The sequence below is a fragment of the Dipodomys merriami genome, unplaced genomic scaffold (genome assembly GCF_024711535.1).
Source record: "Dipodomys merriami isolate MVZ:Mamm:240054 unplaced genomic scaffold, mDipMer1.0.p SCAF_11, whole genome shotgun sequence".
NCBI lineage: Eukaryota > Metazoa > Chordata > Mammalia > Rodentia > Heteromyidae > Dipodomys > Dipodomys merriami.
The window spans coordinates 29,329,115-29,349,580 of record NW_027202382.1 but is presented as its reverse complement, the minus strand read 5'-3'; the positions used below and the strand labels follow the sequence as shown (position 1 = coordinate 29,349,580).

The window sequence follows — 20,466 nt, the reverse complement described above, 5'->3', positions numbered from 1 at the left end:
TGCCTGTAATCTTAGCTACTCAGAAGGCTGAAAACTGAGGATTGCAGTTCAAAGCATCCTGGGCAGGAAATTCCATGTGATTCTTATCTCCAGTTAGCCACCAAACAATAGTGCTGTGGTTCAAGTGGTAGAGTACTAGCCTTGACTGAACAAAACGAAAGGACAGCACCCAGGCCCTGAGTTCAAGCCCTAGTACCAGTATACACATGCGCATACACAAGCACTTGTATCAGGCATACAGTAAGTGGCAGAGCTAATGGCTTCCTCCAAAGGCTATGTTCCTAACCACTGTGTCACACTTTTGTCCTGATGCAGGTTCACTTTCCTCCAGATTACGAGCTCCAGAAGTAGAGAATTCTCTTCTTCAGTAACCACCCCAGTGGCTTCCATGGAGGAAGGCTCTGAAGATGCCTCAGAAAACATCCACCAAGTAAGACTTAAGCCCAAGCACTCCAGCCGCTTGGGACCAGGCAGCTGAGAAGGGAGCCTGGAAGAAGGGAAGCCCCAGAGTCAGCTAGATATTTCTAGGCCACGTCTGAGACCAGGGCAAGCCAAAAAGACACACTGAGGGTGTGATGCTGGCCGCCCGGGAGACAGAAACACAAAGGTAGCAAAGCCAGCGGGCGGTAGAGGCAGGAAGAGACCACACTGAGCTCTGGCTCACCGGAGATGCCCTGAAGGTGACACCAGCCCTCCACCGGTCCTCATTACACGGTCATTCAGTCCTGCTGAAGCTCGGAGGAGGCTAGGCAGAGGAGGCAGGCCAAGCTGAAGTGGCTACGCCCGCTGAGCACAGGGCGGGGGGAGGGGACAGGGCACCCTAGCTCCCAAGATGATACAGTGTTTAGGCTCTCCTGTTCACTCACCCACTCATTAGCTCAATGAACATGCTCTAGGTGCCCACAATGTTCCACATCCCATGCTAAGTCCTGGGAGTATGGTTGGTTAGTGGAGCTGGGGTCCCTTGCACCAATCACAAAGCAGATAGAGTGGACTGTCCCCTGCCGGGGAGAAGCCTTGCCAGCCCCAGGCTTCTGGAAATGCTAGGTCCATTCCTTCTTTACCATCTTCTTTGCCTCCATATATGTTGATACAAAGGAGACAGAAACAAAAACAAACAAAAAAAAAACACAGGAAATGTGGAATGATGGTGGCTCACACCTATAATCCTAGCTCCTCAGGAGGCTGAGATCTGAGGATTCCAATTTGAAGTCAGCCTGGGTAGAAAAATCCACGAGACTCTAATCTCCAATTAGCCAGCAAGAAGCTAGAAACAAAAGCAGAGCTGTAGCTCAAGTGCCAGTCTTGACAAGAAAAAGCTAAGGGACAGCACCCAGGCCCTGAGCTCAAGCCTTAGTACCAGCACACATACAGAGGAATCTAAGAATTTTGCATCATAAACAATGGTCATCACACTGTCCTGCAATCAGAGGCTCCAGCTAAGGACCCAAATGCATCCTTTAAAATGCAGTCCACACTTGGGCTCCTGCAGCAGCAGCAAGTGTCCTGGGAGCTGAGGGGGGAAGGGCAGGAAACCTGGTGCCAGCCCCAGAAGAAGGGGTTCTGAGGCTCCAACACTTAACTGTGGCAGAAAGGAACAATCCAGGACTTTGGTGAACCTCAAGACTATCGCAGCGAAATGGGGGCAAAGGCTCCATTGGTGCCTGGCAAGACATCTAAACACAGGACTGTGTGCCCTGAGTGCCGACTCAGGTGTCACCAAGCCATTTCCTTTGCTCATGGTAGTTTCAGGCACTCCCTCCCTAGAAGCCTGCCACTAAACCATCTTAGACCTATGGTCTATCCCAAACTGTCTTCCCAACAAATCTAGGGTAGGCACACACCCTCTCTCACAACAAAATCCATCAGGCTCTGAATCCATGCTCATCTCTCCTCCCAAGACCTTGGCCACCCTCAGCCTTGTCTAGCTGGACCAGCATTTGCAGGCAGATACACTCCGGTCCAAAGAAGCCAGGCATGTTCAAGGCTGGGGCTTATGTGCAGCCCCACATCTGGAGACCCCCCCCCCCACCCCGTAGCACATGTGGGATGGGATCATAACCACCCACTGTAACCCTCACTGCTCAGTAGAGGATGGCTCTCACCCTTCAAGTCTTGGGACTACAGGAGGGGAAAACCCAACCCACACCCAGTCTAGTGGTGCCCTCCCCTCCCACCTCTTCAAGGCTGGAAGAGAGGCAGTATGGGTACTATTCAGCTTCTCCCCACAGCCATAAAGCTTCTGTCTGGGGGCATATTAGTGATAAAGACTAGCCCAGGCCCCCAAACCTCCAGCTACTGCCCTGCCCTTACAGCTCTCACTTCTACCGCCTTCCCTCCTGACCCCAACCTCCACCCAAAGCCCAGGCAGCTGTAGACACTCTTTCTTTTCCCTCCCTCCATTTAACAGGAAGCTGAGGCCGAGAGAGTCCTGGATTTGAGGCCTGGACCTGCAATATGCACAGCAAAGCTAGTGCTTCATTCCAGTCATGGCAATTGTCCTGTCCTGCCCAGTGTTCCTCTGATGGGCTGGGTCCTAGAGCCCACAGTGCTGTAAGGGTCCATGTGTGCACAGTGGCAGACAGGAAGCTGGGTATGCAGGTAGGGGAGGACAAAGCAACAGCATGGAGCCTAGGGCAGAGTCCAGGATGGCCCAGAGGACCCACCTGGCAGGCTGCTGCCTATAAAAGCGGCTCAGAGGACAGCTCCTCCCACTGCCCCTTGGTCAAAGGCTGAGCCACTTGCCTGGAGAGCAGGGCTGGCCCCCTAAGTGGCCATCCTGGTCAGTGGGCCGGACAGAGTCAGAGTGGGAGTCTAGTAAGTGACTTCCTGTGGGGAGTGGAGACTGGAGGTGCTCTCACGGCCGGGTTCCCAAGGAGGGAGAGCAGCCAGGGCATCAAGCACACAGGATGGCTTTGCAAGCAATCAGGAAGTGTTCCTGGAGCAAAACCCACCAAAACAGAATTCTTTTGCCGTTCATATTTTCCTCCCTGCCCCTACTGCCTATGCTTACCCAGGTCTGTTGTTGTTTGCATAATCTGGGAGAGGAAACCGAGCCCCTTTCAGCGGAGACCTCAGGCGCCAAAGCAACTCTGTTGGACAGATACTCACAGCTGGCTTCCCGTCTCTGTTCCCCGGTGGGCCCAGTGTGCGATGGAAAGTTTTGGGCTAGGGATTCACTGAACCCTCCTGCATGATTTGCTCACAACCCACCCCCTCTCCGCCCCCCCACCAGCCACATGGCCTGGAAGCTTCCTGGGGCTCTAGCCAGGGCCAGGCTGCTGGCTGAGAAGGGCCACTGGTCTCTGTCTATGAATATGTATACGTGTGGTTTAGTGGGGTGGCAAAGAGCATTTACTGAGTTCCTCTTTGGGGCCCGATGCTTTGCATGAATGACCTAACTTCATCCAACAGCCTTCTGAAGTACTGTTAGTATTTTTATTTTTTGTTTTTTTTTTTTTGGTGCCTCCTGCAGTTTGAACTCAGGGTCTGGGCCCTGTCCCTGAGCTTTTCTGCTCAAGGCTAGTGCTCCACCTCTAGAGCCACATTTCTACTTCCTTCTTTTTGGGTAGTTAATTGGAGATAAGAGTCTCACAGGCTTTCCTGCCCAGGTTGGCCTTGAACTGCAATCAACAGATCTCAACCTCCTGAAAAACTAGGATTACAGGTGTGAACTGCCACCACCCAACCCCGGGGGTACTGTAAATATTGCCTCTCTGTATTCACATGAGAAAACAGGCTCAGACAGGTTGAATAACTTGCCCAGGTTCACACTGGCAGTGAAGAGCAGAGGCAGGATTTGAACATAGGTCTAACTGAGTCCAAAGTTCTTTCCACCCAGTCCAGTAGCCTCTCTTGAAGATCTCTAGACTGGTAACATCCTAGGAAAGGTCATGGTATATCAGAAGGCTTGCCAGCCTAGAATAAAGTGCCAGCATCTGCAAGCCTGCCAGGGCTGGGGCAGAGTCCCGCAGTGGCTACCCAGATGCCTCAGCGAGGTTGGCTCAGGCTTGCAGAGGGTCTGCTTGGACTGGACGTCTGGGCACCTCTTACCTTCCTGCAGCTTCACGCTCTGGAGGTAGAGGGGGTTCCTCAGGACGTTGCAGCGGCCTGGCTCATCCTCCTTGGTGAAGAGCAGCAGATCCGAGTAGGCAAACAGTGTTACCTGTGCAGAGAGACAGCAAACAGGAACTTGCTGCTCTGCAGTCCTTTGGCCACAGGGAAAACAGAAGCTTGGGGGACGCATGCAAGTCAGACAGAATCAGGGATAACTCCCAAGTGTGGACCTGCCACTCACACAGAGACCCTCCCTGCAATCAGGACAGCCCTTGTTCCCCGTTGTCTATTTCCCCCCCTCCTCAAAACTGAAGATCTAAACAAGAAGAAATGCTGGTAGATGGCATTCTCCATAGCAGATGGCTATACAGGCCTCCTTACAGCCTGGTAGCCCTGATGTGCCCTTGAGCCCTTAGTCCCCAGCCCTGGATGTTTGGGGAATGAAGTAAAGCCTCATGGGTATAAAGCAATATCACCAAATTCCTTGCAGATCACTGTTAACCACATTAATAAGAAATTGGTTCAGGGAAAAGCCGGTTTACTCACATACTAATACAGATTTGTGCATAACTTTTATCTCCTTTACGTACTAACTGCTCAAAAAAAAAAGACAAAGGAAAAAAGCTATTTTTAGACGTGATAGGGAAACCATAGGCATGCTTAGCATATTTTTAAGTGAAGAAAAATCCTCTTGATCCTCTACTGCCACTGAAGTTTATACTGCTCTTTGTTTTGCAAATCCTGCAGTGGCCTTAAGAGCAATAAAATCCCATTTTAGATTCTCAGAAAAACCAAGTATTATTAATTATGGAAACTTCCCTTTTGAGGTGTCACACCTGACACCTCATCTCTTCTACAGCAAGAAAAATTAGCCGGAAGGGCTTGCACATATTGTGGAGTACAGCAAGGGTGTGCTGTGTTGTTACCCAAGTGGACCACGTGCTGACACTAAGCTGGCAAACTGTTAAGGCGGCTCACACAACTCCGCTCCTAAGACTCTCTCCTACAGAAATACTTAACAAAGCTTTATTAATATGCACATATAAGGATGTCCTCAGGAGCACTTTTGTAGTTGTTTTTTTTAAAGCCAGGTGCAGTGGTGCATGACTGTAATCCTAGCACTCAGGTGGCAGAGATAGGAGGATCATGAATTAGAGGCCAGCCTGAACTACATCGTGAGACTTTGTCTCAATAATACGGGGCAGACCCTACAGTAATAACAATAACAACAACAATATAAATGTCCATCAAGAGGGGATATATACAACAAAGTATGCTATCTTCCTCTGGTAGCATGTTATGCAGCTATTAAAAAGAATCAAGTGGAGCTAGGTGCAAAGAAATAGAAATCTGTCTATCATAAGGCAAAACAGTGAGAATGCCATGCAAAAATACCCAGAGAATAATGATATTTTATGAAACAAACACCTCTATATATGAGTGGGTATATATATATATATATATATATATATATATATGCATAGATAGATAGATAGATAGATAGATATCTGGATAGAGAAAGAGAGAATCTAACATACTCACTATTGTCCCCATTCTGGGCAATGGGATTTTACTTTGCACATTTCTCTTAAATTTGCACTATTTAGCAATAGTTCAAACATTGCACAAACATAAGATGGAGGGCATTGGGACAGAGGAATGATTTGGGGACATCTTAGAACAAAGCTATCAGGGCTCTGGCCTCTCACGGGACCCAAACATAGTGACTCCAGAATTCTGAGCAAAAGGGATCTTAATGGTAATCCCATGCAGCCCTTTCAGCAAGGCCCTGCTTCAACCTTACCCAACAGAAGTCCCCAGTTGCTGAGCTTTTACTTTCTGCCTCATGGCCCCTCATTTAAATAACATTATTGCCCTGACCAAAGAGGACCTTATAGCTCAAAGAGGTTAAGTGAACCAGCAATGTGTCTGCAGCTTTTCTGTCCCTGAAGGTGAAAACACCCAAACAGAAACCAATTAAGAAGAGCAAAAGAAATTAAGTAAATAAATAAAACCAAAGAAAATGATGGAGAAGTCCAGAAATATTCCATGAATTGGATGTCTAAGGAGGGAGCTGCAAAGTCTAAACAATGAATGAAGGTGGTAGGTACACTAGCTGAAAACACGAGGCAAACCTTCTTGTTCCTGCATCCACTCAAGGGAAATCTGGCCTTACCTCCAGACCCACAAGGAAGCTGGCATGGAAAAAGTTGGAGGAGACAATTCACCAGGAGCCTCAAAAGTTAAAAAAAAAAAAAGGCCAAGGCCCAGAGATGGAAGGCAAGTGGGAGGAGCCATGGGCAAGGTGAAAAAAGGCCTAAGCCACTGCCCTATCCTCAATTCCCAGAGCTGAGAATATGGTCTAGACAGGAAGTGATTAAGGCATGAGTGAAGAATTTCCCCCAAAGGTTAGGTCAGGGAAAGGACAGAGCTGGCACACAGCTGGAGTCAAGACAGAGGCCAAAGCAGGACAAGGACCAAGTGCCAAGGCAGGGCATGTGTATGAACCCCTTCCCAAGCCCTTGCTCCAATAGAATTCCCGGCAGCCCACAGAAGAATGATGCCAGGCCCATCACCCAGTTACCTGCTGCCTTCCACCCCTGGCCACAGGAGCCTCCCGGTGTCTTCCCCACACCTCCTCCCAGCTTACATCTGATGTTCCAGAGTCAAAGACTGAGTGAAGGTCTACGTAGAGGAGCTAGCCTTACAACATGGCGGGTACTTTCTCAAGTGGTCCTAACCTAGCTTCTCCTGGGAATCAGAGTTTGCAGACAAGACCTAAGTGCACCTTAGTTAATGGTAAACTGGTGAGTCAGTGTGTAAAGTGAGGGTGTGTCTGTCTTGTGCTTCACAGTATTCCAGGAACCTAGCGCAGGGCCTGGCTACAGTGCAAATGCTGAGGAACTATTGTTTGAATGTACAAATGGGCTGCTCCAAAATGCTGATTGGATCTCGGTACACATTGGGCAAGTGTGTGACTTTTAGGTGGGGAGGGGAGTGCGGTGAGAGCAGTTTATGAAGTGGCACTGGATCAGCTCGTAGGCATTAACAAATCTGAGCATGCCCAGAGAAGAGAGGAGCCCACAACACAAGCGGGAATACTCCAGAAATGCAGATTTCTGTCAATCACACAACAGCACTTGCTGCAAATGAAGGCTCTCAAGCCACAAATCCACTGCTCATAGGGGCTGCCCTTTCTGGTTCTGAAAAGCATTTGCCGGAAAGCCGCAGGGAAGCAACGAGAACAGATGATTCCTAAGAACCCACGATGCTAAGGTTCTCTAAAGTTACCTAACACCCTCTGGAATTGTTTTCTGCTTTTAGCTTGAGAGACCTGAAAATCTACCCAGAGCCTCCTATTGCTATTGTACTTCAAGAGAAAGGGCTATGTTTATTAGATAGGTCCTCACATTATACCCTTCAGTCTTCAAGAGGGAAATCTGTCCGTCCTAAGCCATGAAGCAAAGACATGGAGGATGAATTTGAACTACGGTGATGGCTTGGCTGGTGTGTGTTTGTTTTTTTAACAAATACCAGAGGCAACAGGGATCCTAGAAAGCAATGCTGAGCTAGAGAGCTGAGGATTCAATTTGGTTCCACTCCTTACCCACCCTGAAACTCCCAGGCCCCCGGTCGCCTCAGGTGCAGCCTGAGTTTCCTCATCTAGAAAGTGGGGGGAAATAATTGATTGTCTCCTGGGAGAACTACAGAGCTTATCCACATCAAGTATGCAAACTGCATATGCAGGCTACACAGTACAGGCCTCCCTGTTTGCAGGATGAATGATGAATGAATGTCCACACAGGTGTGGGCTGCAGTGTGACTGCCATCCTCACTGCCTTCTTCTTGGTCTGTTGGCTATCTGGCCACACTTTACCTGCTGGGCCTGCACACTGGATTCCCCTTCACCACATATAGCACCAGCAGCATCTCACTCCAGAAGCCCAAATTCCCTCACCCAGTGGGGTTTTACTGCCACTGAGGCGGGTCAGAGGACACGCTGAGATTCTGAAGGAAGTTCCTAAATGTGATGCAGATATGACCTCAGCATCCCACTGCAGTGGAACAAGCATGCTGTCTTCCCAGGGATCATTCTTGAAAAAAGACAATCATCATCTGGAGCATGCTCTCTTAAAAACTAAATAGAACAAAGCAAAAGCCAACCTGTGCTTCAGCCATGGTCACTGGCATACCGGAGCCCTTCGAGACCATCCAGTCTCAGGCTCCACTCAGCTCCCTCAAATACATACGCACATACCCACTGTGCAGATGGGGAAAGTGAAGCCAGAAACAGGATGGGAGATATCTGGAGGAGAGGCTTCCTGCCTCCAAGTTCCTGCCCCAACTTCCTACTGTGCCAAGCGACTATTTACCTGGGAAGAACTATGTCTGCATCAGGACTGACCTGCAGCGAACCTTCTGTTTATGCCTGTGAGCCAGGCCAGATTCCAAGGCTCCACCTTCTGCTCCCAAGGAGGGGGGGGGGGAGAGAGACAGAGAGACAGAGAGAGACAGAGACAGAGACAGAGAGAAAGAGGGAGAGAGAGAGAGAGAGAGAGAGAGAGAGAGAGAGAGAGAGAGAGAGAGAGAGAGAGAGAGCCCGTACTGCTGTTTGAACTCAGAATCTCATGCTCTCACTTGGCTTTTTTGCTGAAGGCTGGTGCTTTACCACTTGAGCCATACCTTCACTTTTAGCTTTTGGTTAGTTAATGGGAGATAAAAGTCTTAGAGACCTTTCTTCCTGGGTTGCCTTGAAACCTTGATCCTCAGATCTCAGCCTCCTGAGTAGCTAGAACTACATGTGTGAGTCATCAGCATCTGGCTACCAAGTAAATTTAAGCTCAAGGACAGGGCCTGGGCTAGGTCCTGGTGTGAGTAAGGTCTTTCCCATGAGAGATGAGGAGGCAGCTCCCAGAAACATTGGCATGGCCCCACCCCCTCAGCCCCCCTCCTCTTGCTGATAAAGCAAGAGCCCAGGAAAAGTCACAGGAGTGGTCTTTCTGAAGGGGCTAATACACTCAGGAAACTCAAGTAATAGATATTCCTCTAAAGCTTTTCTGCTAACAGCTTTAATCTCCCCACAAAGTCACTATCAAAGTCCAGATGTGTCATCTCTTCTCCAAAAAGGGAGTCAAGAAAACAATGGGATGTCTTAGGGGGCTGGGGGAAAGTTGGAACCATTGAAGATGGACTAAATGGCTTTGAGAGGCGGTGAGTTCCCCACCGCCAGATAGCTATTTAAGAAGAGGAAATGAGACTAGGCTTTGGGTCTCCCCCCACATCCTTAAATTGTACAATTCTAAGACTAGAAAGAGAGGAGAAGGGTGAGAGGCCTGGAGGCTGGCCAGGGAAGCCTAGTGAGAGCCAGCCTGGCAGTGCCCACATCCTACCTGAGAAGCCTTGTTCCTCCCTTCGTACAGCAGCAGCTCCTCAGACAGCAGGAGGGTCCGGGCAGGGTTACAGAGATCTAGGGGCTGAAAAATAAAAAGCAAGGCTCTGAGTGGGCAGTTCAGAGAGGCCCCAGAGGGGAGCAGCTCGCCAAAGCCAGCCGCTGGGAACCCTCTCCCCTCCCCTGAGAACCCCCAAGCCCTTCACACACAAGATGGAACAGAAAGACACTGACTCCTGTCCTGTGCGGGGCTGCGGCCGCCACCTTCCCCAGCAGTCTTTACCCCCAGAGCTGTGCTCTCTGGCAGGAAATCCAACCACATGTTTGGGCCCTCTGCGGCCCTCCCCTCTCTGCTCGCCCCCACACTGAGCTCAGGGGCCCTCCAACCCCCCATCTGTCCTGCTCACCCCTCACAGGAAGGTCCCTGCTGTCAGGCCCTGCAGGCTTCCTGACATCCACATGTCCAGAGATTTGTCTATTCCAGTCCCTTTTTAGGACCAGGCCTTTCCTTGCTCCGTATTCAAAATGCACTTGAGCTGACTGACTCTTTCTTACTCATAAGTTCCCCAAGAACTAATTCTCCCTAAACTTCTCACCCAGTCATCCCATCCCATCCAGCCTGGAGAGAGTTCCTTAAATTCTAGGTCATTCGTCAGGACTTGTCCTTGTGAACGTATATTTAGAACATGGCTTCTATGTACCTGGCCTCCAGGGAACTACTGAAGAAAAATAATAAAACAAATTTCAGTTACATACAACAAGCTGATGGAGCTTGAAATAACAGGCGGCCAAAGAAGCAGGACTCTAATAAATATGTCCAGTAGGATTTCATTAAATATCATTCAAAAGGAGGCAAAAGGGAGCATGTTATTTAGGGAAACATACTCAGATGGTAAAATGAAAGAGAAGGACTGCTCATCACCAAGCTAGGTGTAGGGGGCTGGGTTCCTCTGGTCAGGGGCGGGTACCATGATCGGGAAGATACGTGGGGCTTCCATCCTGCCCACAGGGTCTATTCCTTCATCTCCAGTGAATTCTTAAAGGGAATTCACTTTCCAGTCACTTGTTAAATTGAACAGTTAAGTGTTATGCCATTTTTTAGTTTATGTATTTTACACTTTTTTTCAAGGAATTCTCATCATGCTTCAAAAACGTTTTAAAACAACAAAAATAAAAACAATAAGCAGCCACAATGTTATGTACCTATTATCTCAACGTTCAGGAGGATTATGAGAGGGAAGATTGTGAGTTCAAGGGTAGCCTGGGCTACATAGAAAGAGCCTATTTCAGTTAAAAACAAAACAAAACTAAAATAAGTAAACAAAAGAGAAAGACATTAGAGTCTCTGTCTCAAGGAAGAGACGAGATCCACAAAAAATGGCAGAGGGCAGACCTTGCCAGCACAGCTGTTAAGGAAGTGGGGCATTACCTGTCACAGACATGTTAAATCCTGGCCAAGTGGAGGTTCTAAAATCCACCGGACAGTGACAGGCACACTGGGAGGTCACGGTCAGAAGTAAAGGCCATGGGACCGTAACATCCCCATGCTGCTAAGGACAGCAGTTTGTTAGTACGTATAAAGTATCTTAAAGACATTCATGACCCATGGTCAAGTCATTTCACATCCAGGAAATTTTTCCCAAGAAAAATAACCAGCAACAATTCATGTACAAAGATGGGCATTGCAAAGTTATTTACAATAGCAGAAGAGTAAACATGCCGAGCTAGTTAAATAAACAAGGTATATCCATATGATAGAAGACTGGGAACCACTACAGAATCCAGCCTTGAAGGACATGGAATAAGGAGAGAAATGTGCATGCTACAATTTTTGTCTAAAAAAGGCAACAAACAGAGTGTGGTGGCATATGCCCGCAATCCCAACAAGGAGTCTGAAGCTGGAGGATCATGAGGATTATGTAGCCATCCTGGGCTGCATAGAAAAACTATCTCAGGAAAACAGTTACTGGGGAATCTAGCTCAGTGGAAGAGCACTTAAGTAGTATGTACAGACCATGGGTTTGATTCCCAGCACTGCAAAAAAAAACCTAAAAAGGCAGCAGAGTATAGAATGAGATCTATTTTTTAATATGCAGATAGATACATACATATATGCATACATATATACAGAAAAGTCACTTAAATGTTCATACAGGGTGATAAATGGAGATTAATTTTTTTTCAGTGGTGGGGTTTGAACTCAGGGCCTGAGTGCTGTCCCTGACCTTTTGGCTCAAGGTTAGCACCCTACCACTTTGAGCCACAGTGCCACTCCTGGTTTTCTGGGGTTAATTGGAGATAAGAGTTTCCTGGACTCCTGCCTGTGCTGGGCTTTGAACTATGATCCTCAGATCTCAGCCTCCTGAGTAGCTAGGAATACAGATGTGAGCCACTGGCACCTGGCTGAGATTGATTTTTAAAAAGAGAGGAAAAATGGGGACGAAGAGAGAAAAGTAGAGGCTGTAGGAGGAGGGAACTGTATATGAATCTTGGGCCACCAGTATTCATTGGTCCCTCAGTCCAAACAATAACTGCTGGACGAGGCAGGGAGGGGAGCCTTAGCAAGCCAGCCTTGTGATGTGACAAGCAGTTGGGGTCAACCTGTGCAGCATGGCTCCACACCTTCCTATGTGGAGCTTCTGTGCTTCTCCATATCACCCCCAGAACCCTGAGCATCTGGAACCATTTGTCCCCAGAGGGGTCCTGGAGGAGACACCGCCCTGAGACCTGGGATGGTGCTCCCTCCCTGGGAGCTAAGCTCACCTGAACAAAAACAGGGAACACCAGGACTTTGGGGGCCAGGGTGACGTAGGTGCCATAGCTCGAGTGCGGGACGTGCGGCCTGAGGACTGAGCAGTCTTGGTAGTTCCCGTGGCCCTTCATTGTCTGCACTGTCTTCATCAGCCGGGACTTCTTCCCCAGGCCCGTGTAGGACTTCCCTTTACTGGGGCTCCCTGCCTCTGTGGAACAGAAAGGGGGCAGTGAGGCATTTCTACTACCACTGACAAGGGCCTCCCTGGAAACACTGGGAGCACAGACCCAATTAGTCTACACCACCAACTACTAATTAGCTTGGGCTAGGCCCAAAGAGCATATGCAAAGAGCATAAGTACACAGGGAGCCTCCAGCCACGTTGTGGGCCTGTCTCCCATTCTTATGAGCAGTAAAGACATGTAAACAAGGAATGTTCAGGGTTCAGACAGAACTGGGAGCCAACAATGATGACACTCTTGATACAGTGTCCCAGATCCCAAATCAGACCTCTCCATTTATTGACCAACAAGTCGCTTATATCTAAAGTCCTGGCATAATGGCACATGCCTCCAATCTCAGCTACTTGGAAGGCAGAAGTCGGAGGATCACTTTCCAAGGCCAGTCTGGGTAAAATATTAGGTTCTATCTGAAATCAAACCACAGCCCAAAAGACTAGGAGTATGGCTCAAGTGGTAGAGCCTTTGCCTAGCAAGTATGAGGCCCTGACTTCAATCCCTAGTACCATTAAAAAAATAAATTAGAAATGAGAAGTTGCTCATATCTAAAAAATCAGCAGATCTGACCTCACTGAGCCTTGAGTCCCACATGGAACAATGAGTTGGATCAGAAGGAACTTCCTGTATGACAGTGTGTGTCTTCATCCCTCTGTTACCAGCCCAGCCCCACTAGCCCATCTGTCACACAGATAGCATCCTCTAGAGTGGGGACAGAGACAATGGCTTTGCAGGGTCTATGGGGGTCTGTCCTTCACATGACAAGGGAACAGGAGCCCCCTTCCTGTGCTCTTTCTAGACACAAGCATGAGGAGAGAGGGAAGGCAGAATGACTGTGCTCAGCACACACCTGATCCCTTCCAAGGGTTCTTGCAGCCAGAGAAAGCCAGCCATGTCCTCCCTGGATATCCAGTCTGGATCTGAGTGCCCAGGCTTCTCTCTGTCCCCAGCCCTGGCAGCCAGGGTAACCCAGCCCAAATACACTTCAGGGAAGCTCCCCACCAACGCAAGGCCATGGTTTAGAGGAAATGGCCCAGAAGGTTTCACACTTCCTTCTTCCTCCCACCCTTCTCTCTGAGAGGTGAGAAAAACAAGTCTGCCCCCACAAGTGACCACCAATAGTCAAATCTGGGGGCGGCACTCAAGCCACAATAACTAACCCACTTCCTGCCTTTCTTCTGAGTGCCTTAGGGGAACTGGGGAGCCCAAGACTGAGGGCAGGAGGTGCAGGTGCCTGGAAGAAGTCACATGCTCCTCATCCAGCATGGCCCCTGTGAATAGGGGAGCTGAGAGGTATCTGCCTGCCAGGCCCTGGCCCCTTGGCAGGAAGAGCCCATTCTGCCACTCAAAGTCTGTAATGGATTTCCTTGAACTAGAGCACCAACTTCTCAAATTGGAGACTAGCTGTACAACCCTGAATGAGTGTTTTCTCCCCCTGAGTCAGTTTCTTTCCCCGCTGAGTCAGTTTTCTCCCCCTGCAAAATGGAGATCTTACAGGTGGCTATATTATCTGTCTTATACAAATCTGCTATATTTGTATGAGCTCCTGCCTAGCCCAAACAGTTTTTCAGCCCACACAAAGCACCAGTACCAGTGTGGCTCAGATTCCCTCAAGCCCTAAACTGCTGAACAAGACACACATCAAGGCCATGGATGGGCAGATGTGGGCATTGGTCTCAAGCCACCTGAGATGGGAGGCAACTGGACTCATTTGGAACTGGACAGGACAGTTGGCATGGCCAAGCCTAAAGCAGAGAAGGTAAAATAAGATAGGACTAATTCAAGCCAATTAGACCAAAATTAAAGAATGGTACCATCTGCACATGGCAAAATATGGGCCACAGACCTAAGTCTCAGGTTTTGTGTATGTTTGTGTCAGTCTTGGGTCTTGAACTCAGGGCCTGGTCCCTATCCCTGAGCTTTTTTGGCTCAAGGCTAGTGCTCTGCCACTTCAGCCACAGCTCCGCTTTCAGCTTTTTACCCCCAGTTGTTAATTGGATAGGAGTCTCACAAACTTTCCTGCCCAGGTTGGCTTTGAACTGAGATCCTCAGATCTTAGCCTTCGGAGTAGGTAGGATTACAGGCATGACCACCAGGGTCCAACTTTTCTCAGATTCCAAAAAAAGCCATTTCTTCCTTCCTCTGGCTCAGGGCTTTCAAAGAATCTTCACCTTGGGTCTTGAGAGTCACATATCAAACACCTGGCCTATCATTCTGCCTTCAGGGAGGAGAGGCTTGCATCATACTATATTACAGACAAGAAACTAAGGTGCAGAGCGTTTGGGCAATTTTCCCAAGGTCATATGACTGGTAAATGCAACATAGGCAGTGGCCAGTCTCAGAAGCCCCATGGCCACATCCCTTGTGACATGGAGCAAGGGACTTGGCTGGAGGTAAGTGTCTTTTTTTTTTTTTTTTTAGGGCAGCTAAAACTGCAAGCTAGTCACTGAGTCTGTGAAGGCAAACCCATTGCTTCCCACCTGCTACTAACTCCAAAGGCCCCAGGGTCCATATTCTTGTCTCATCTCTTTACCTCTAACACCTGCTTCACTCTCCAAACACAGTAATTACAGAGCTTTGCTCTCAGCTTCTGACGGGAGCCCTGGCAGCCACCCGACCCTTGGCAATGGTGAATCTGAAGCGAGGCTGCCTTCACAGGGAAGGGGACAATGCCTAGGGTACAGCAGGCCCAGGCACATGCCAACTACCGCAAAAACAGGCACTCCAGGCTCTGGAAGGGCACCAGACTCTATTCAACTCAGGACAGCTCAGTCCAAACTCTGAAAGGCTACCTCCTGGCAGGCTAGCCAGAGGACCAGAAGTCGGCACCCTGGTGATAGCTTTAACCTCTGGACAACCCTTAGTATGTTAAAGGAAGCTTTGTGCTCTGAATTTTCACCCTTCCGCTGAGCCCCAGGACTAGGCACTAAAAAGATTTAATCCTTGGGAAAAGGCAAAGATGTCCTTGGATACCAAATGATTATTATTACGAAGAATAAATGAAGCAAAGCCAAGACCTTGATACAATGCATTCAAAAAGTTACCGTGGTTATTAACAACACCATCGTTTCCTTACTTGTCCCTTTCCCATGGCTTAGATGGCTGTGCCCTTCTGGGTATTATATTCTCAGAGAATGAAAAATACAGACATAGGTTAGGAGTAACCACAGGGGTGTCTCTCAGGCTGAGAAAGAATCCACCCTGGACTTCCCAGACCATGTCCAGGTGACCACAGCAGGTGGCACACCTCTTAGAACTTCCGTATTCTGTGATCAGGCTTCAAAACCACCACCAAGGCAATGGAGTCATTCTCCTTGGTCACTCACTCAACCAAAATTCTACTGAATTTCTACTGCCTGCAAGGCACTGATACTGGACCCAATGATATGCCCTGCTCAGCCCTGGCCTTACTGAAGTCACCATTTTGCAGCAACATCATCATTCCAATCTAATGAGCTGACTAAAAGCTTTTTAGACACTTGCTGTTGGATCCCATCAGACTCCTCCCCCAGAGAGAACTGGCCAGGCCCAGTTCTTTGAGGCCCAAGAGGGGAGAGAAAAAAAGATAGCTTCTGTCAGAGACCCTGAGCCTGTGGGAGCCCTTTTCCCCTCAAAAGACATAAGCATTCTTCCTAGTACCCACTATAAAAATTGTCTTTCTATCGCTGAAACAGCAAGGAGGCCTGGAAATAGCAACTCTCAGGACGAGGTCAAGGGCATTCTGCAGGTATCAGCTTAAGGGCTCATGTACATACTAGATGAGTATTGCAGGCTGCCGGGCAAAGCTGTCCCAACCATGCAGATACAGAGCTCTTGACAGGTGTATAAGGGCCTTAAGGAATGCTCAGCCAACTCTAGTATCAAGACTTACATACTACTGGCCATTGGTGGTTTATGCCTGTAATCCTAATTGCTCAGGAGGTTAAGATCCAAGGATCACAATTTAAAGCTATCTTGGGCAGGAAAGTCTGTGAGACTCTCGTCTCCAATTAGCCACCAAAGAGCCAGAAGTAGAGCTACAGCTCAAGAAGTAGAGTTCCAGCCATAAGCAGAAGAAAAAAAAAAGGAAGTGCTCCATCCTTGAATTTAAGCCTCAGTCCCAACACACACACACACACACACACACACACACACACACACACACACACACACACACACACACACACACACAGAGGGGGAGAGAGAGAGACTGGTATCTTAGGCCTTCCTGGAGGAGTTGGCCAGATTCTATTCCTGGCCAAGATTTGAAGTCCAAAGAAGAATCCATCAAACAGTAAGAGACATTGATGCACTTCAGAGACCTCCACCTTCTGTCACATCAATCAACATCCAGGCTTACTGCTCACAACCAACTCTCTGAACAAGAATTACTACTGGCCTCATTTTATAGCTGTGCAGTGAAGAAAGGGAATTTGCTTAAAGCCATATAACTAGAGCTCCAAACTGAGACCTCCCAGCTCTACACTCCATGGCTGCCCCCACAAAGGCCCGACAGTGCTGTTCAGTAACACTGGATGATGCTCAGCTGAATGCTGGAGTCCTGAGTATTCTGTCCCTTTGATGGCTCAAGGAGAAACACACTCTTTCATTGGGGTGGGTGGTAGCGGGAGGGAAGAGACTATGAGAAGAAAGAAACTGCAAGAAGAAAGGGACCATGTGTTTACATGCTAAGCTATCTTGACTCCACTAGAAAGGCCTCTGAACTCAGAGCAGAAGGCTGGGCCAGGCCTCGGCTGCCCTCTGCCACCTCTCCAAGCCAAGAGGGCACAATAGTAGTGGACAACTCACCTTCAGGGATAGGGTCCTCCTGGTACACTGGCCGCAGTAGCTACAAGGGAAAAACAGGAGACCCAGCTCAGCCCCAGGAATAAATTTGAACAGCTCAGTAAACTACTGGACACTGAGCCTCAGAGATCAGAAGTAGAATATCTCAGGACACAAGGACCAAACAGCAGTTCTGAGAGATGAGGCTTGGAGGGAACCCAGGGTTGAAAGAGGCTTTGTGTGCCATAAAGCTGGACACCTTGGAGAGGTCTCAGCTTCTTTGTTAGTGCTAGTTCCAACCAAAGTGCTTTCTAAGGCTCACTGGAATGGTGGGACCCCAAAACTGCCATAAAGGGTGCTACCATCCAGGAAGTGTTGGAAAGGTCAGGTTATACAAGGTTAGATGGCCTGCTTCACTGCAGGATGACCTCTGAACTTCAAGCAGGCTAATGCCATTGGGGATCTTCCAAAAGGGAAGAGAGTACAGGACATTTTCCAAACTCATATGCCCTCAGAACACTATTTACCCAGAGTGTCTCATAGGACTGATGCTATGGGGGCCCCGGTCCACATCCCAACATATGACCATGGAGAATGCAGAATCTGGGGGATCACCACCTAGCAGGGCAGCCCATTCCCCTGGAGAGGCACCGGCTTCGGGCAAGCTAACACCCTCTAGCCTGCGTGTGTCTGGCCCTGGATATGTGTCCTGAGGCCAAAATACCCATCTCTACCCTCTACCCAGTCTTGCAGAGGCCAGAGCTGGCATAACCCTATCTCTTTGCCCAACACTCCCAGCACCACCACCCCCAAAGCGGGCTGCTCACAACCAAATTCTGAATCCCTGAGACCTTCCAGCCTCCCACAGGGACCCAGTGCCCTTTCCCTTCCCCATACCAGCTGTCTATACCTGGCTCCCAGGGTTCAGCGGGGCCAGGATGATATAGTTGGGGTCGGTGGGGGCACTGGCTCGAGACAGCGCAGGCAGCGTGTGCTGGCCCCCACGCTTGCCCACCTCGGTGTAGCGCTCCCAGCCGCCCAGCAGCAGCCCATCTGAGCTGTCACACACCAGGTGGCAGCTATGGCGTTGCTCAGGCCGGGCCTGAACCCCATGGGTACAGTTCTTCTCCCTCTTGTTGGGGGGTGCCTGGAAGTCATGTGCTGACTTGCAGGAGGCCCGCCGCAGGACCCCTCCATCTGGCCCCGGCTTGACCTGGGGAACCATGCGCCACACGAGCAGGATGATTTCGCTGGGGCAGCTCCTGGAAGTTAGGGAATCATAGAGAGGATTTGAGTCTGGGGAAGATCATAGTCAGCCTGGGTGAGGGCCTGCAGAGTGGAAAGAAAGAGGAAGCAATCACGGGGGAACCGATGCCCAGGTCAGAGCAGGAAAGGATGGAAGAGGCTATGGAACACAGAGACTGCTAGCAAAGAGGGTAGAGGTGTCTCTCAGCAGTGGCTGAGTAGGATCCAATAGGAGAGATCACCATATTCAACTTTGTGGGCAAGGTACAAGCAAGTTGGAGCATGCAAAATACCTAAATGCAACCTCCTCCAGACATTCTAATTTCTATGTTTGCTTTTGTTATGAAAGGTCTCACTGTGTAGCCCTAGCTGGCCTCGAACTCACAATCCTCCTGCCTCTCTCTTCTTGCCTCATGCTGGGATGACAGTCACACACCACCACACCTGGCTTCATCTAGTCACTTTAGATGCTATAAATGGAAACCTAAATGAAGCCATTAGAGTCTTACCCTAGGGGGTCAAATTTAAAGGGACTAAATATTTTAAAGAATAATTTTTTTAACGGTGTAATTAAGGATTTGCAATACCTATACCTTTAAACAAAGAGCTTAGCTGGTAGGTAGCAGAAATAATTAGCTAAAGTGGAAAGCGAGCCCCCGGAGCCACATCATGAACCACGGAGACTGTTTGAGAGCTTCTTCCCTGCTGTTTGCTGTGGGGATCCAAAATTGCTCTGATCCTGAACCTTCCATTTTCAGGCCAAGAAATGGATTCCCTGAGGAGCAACGTGAATTGCTCACAGCTGGGCAAAGGAAGCACTGGCAAGAGTAAGGTAGGGCAAAGCAGCATGCCCACAGCCGGGGATGGGGAAGATGTGCCACCATCCTGGGGCCCCAGTCACCCGCTGCCCCTGTCACCGGATCTCGTGTGCCAGCTCCACACATTTCCAGTGCTCCACCGGCCTCTCGTTCAGTTGTAGCACTGTGTCCAGCTGCTGCAGCCCTGCCCGCTCTGCTGGGCCCCCTGCAGGGACAAAGAAAAGTCATACAGGGCTTCCTGCAAGCCCAAGACCCCCTCTAAGGGCCTGGAGTCCTTTGCTTCCACATTAGGACCTCAAGCAAAGACCACCCTTTTTCTGTTTCTCCATCTGGAAAATGAAGGTTTGAACTGGGTGGCTCTGGAGGGTGCACCCTCTGCCAGCACCTCCCCTCTGCCTATCACCTTGGTTCTGGCCAGCTATGCTTTCTACTCTCCACCCAGGGCCTCCTAGCCCACTGAGAGCCCATCTCTGTGCCAGCCTCACACACTTGATGCATTCCTCCTCCCCCGTTCATTGACCTCCAGCCCCTGCCCATCCCTGATGGGCACAGAGACCATCCTGATCACTGAGCCTGGCTTCTGCCTGAAAGATGCGCCTCTTCACTCATGAAAGGAACAAGGAATGGCTACTTCTAATTAGGCTTGCCCCTGGATAAAATATCCATTTCAAATGGAACTCACAAATAACTCATTTCTTTCCAGCAGTCATTACAGAAATTTGGGTTTCGTTTCTGTTCAACACCAACTGGGAATCAAAATGTAAGAGCCTATTTTCATTTTGATAAAAAACATAAAAAGGAGTGAGTATATCTTCATAAACCTCAGTTTCATCTGTGGTTATTTAAAAAAATAATATTATTCTTTGTCTTTTGAAAACCCAAGAGGACTCTTTGCTCCAGAGTGGGGCTCTCTTTCAGCTCTATCCTGTGCTATCAAGGCCAGGTGCTGGTGGGGGAGTGGGGCTGACACTTACCAGAATCCACAGCTTGTACTCGGACCGGAGAATCACAGCAGATAGTGAAGCCAAAGCCATCCTTGCCCCTCGGGATGGTGATCTAGGACACAGCCCTGCCCAGTCACTCCCAGGAGCCACAAGGCTGGGAAGCCCACAAGCCCCACCCAGAGCCACCCTCCTTTCCACAAGAACCAGAGCCAAGAGGAGCTGGCCAGCTCCTCCCTGTCCCTATCTGGAACGAAGCATCTTGA

At 49.2% G+C, this 20,466-nt stretch overlaps 1 protein-coding gene across 6 annotated transcripts in view; it reads right to left on the bottom strand.

The window, feature by feature from the left end:
• The window catches only part of Rgs3 (regulator of G protein signaling 3), a 139,385-nt gene that overhangs the window by 66,736 nt on the left and 52,183 nt on the right, over window positions 1-20,466 (bottom strand). For all 6 annotated transcript variants that reach the window (XM_070012028.1, XM_070012030.1, XM_070012045.1 and 3 more), the window contains 7 exons: window positions 20,234-20,315; window positions 19,359-19,464; window positions 18,107-18,458; window positions 17,221-17,260; window positions 12,209-12,405; window positions 9,447-9,530; window positions 4,054-4,165 (listed from right to left, as the gene is read on the bottom strand). In XM_070012028.1, the coding sequence (XP_069868129.1) occupies window positions 4,054-4,165; window positions 9,447-9,530; window positions 12,209-12,405; window positions 17,221-17,260; window positions 18,107-18,458; window positions 19,359-19,464; window positions 20,234-20,315 (973 nt within the window). The remainder of the gene's footprint in view (window positions 1-4,053; window positions 4,166-9,446; window positions 9,531-12,208; window positions 12,406-17,220; window positions 17,261-18,106; window positions 18,459-19,358; window positions 19,465-20,233; window positions 20,316-20,466) is intronic.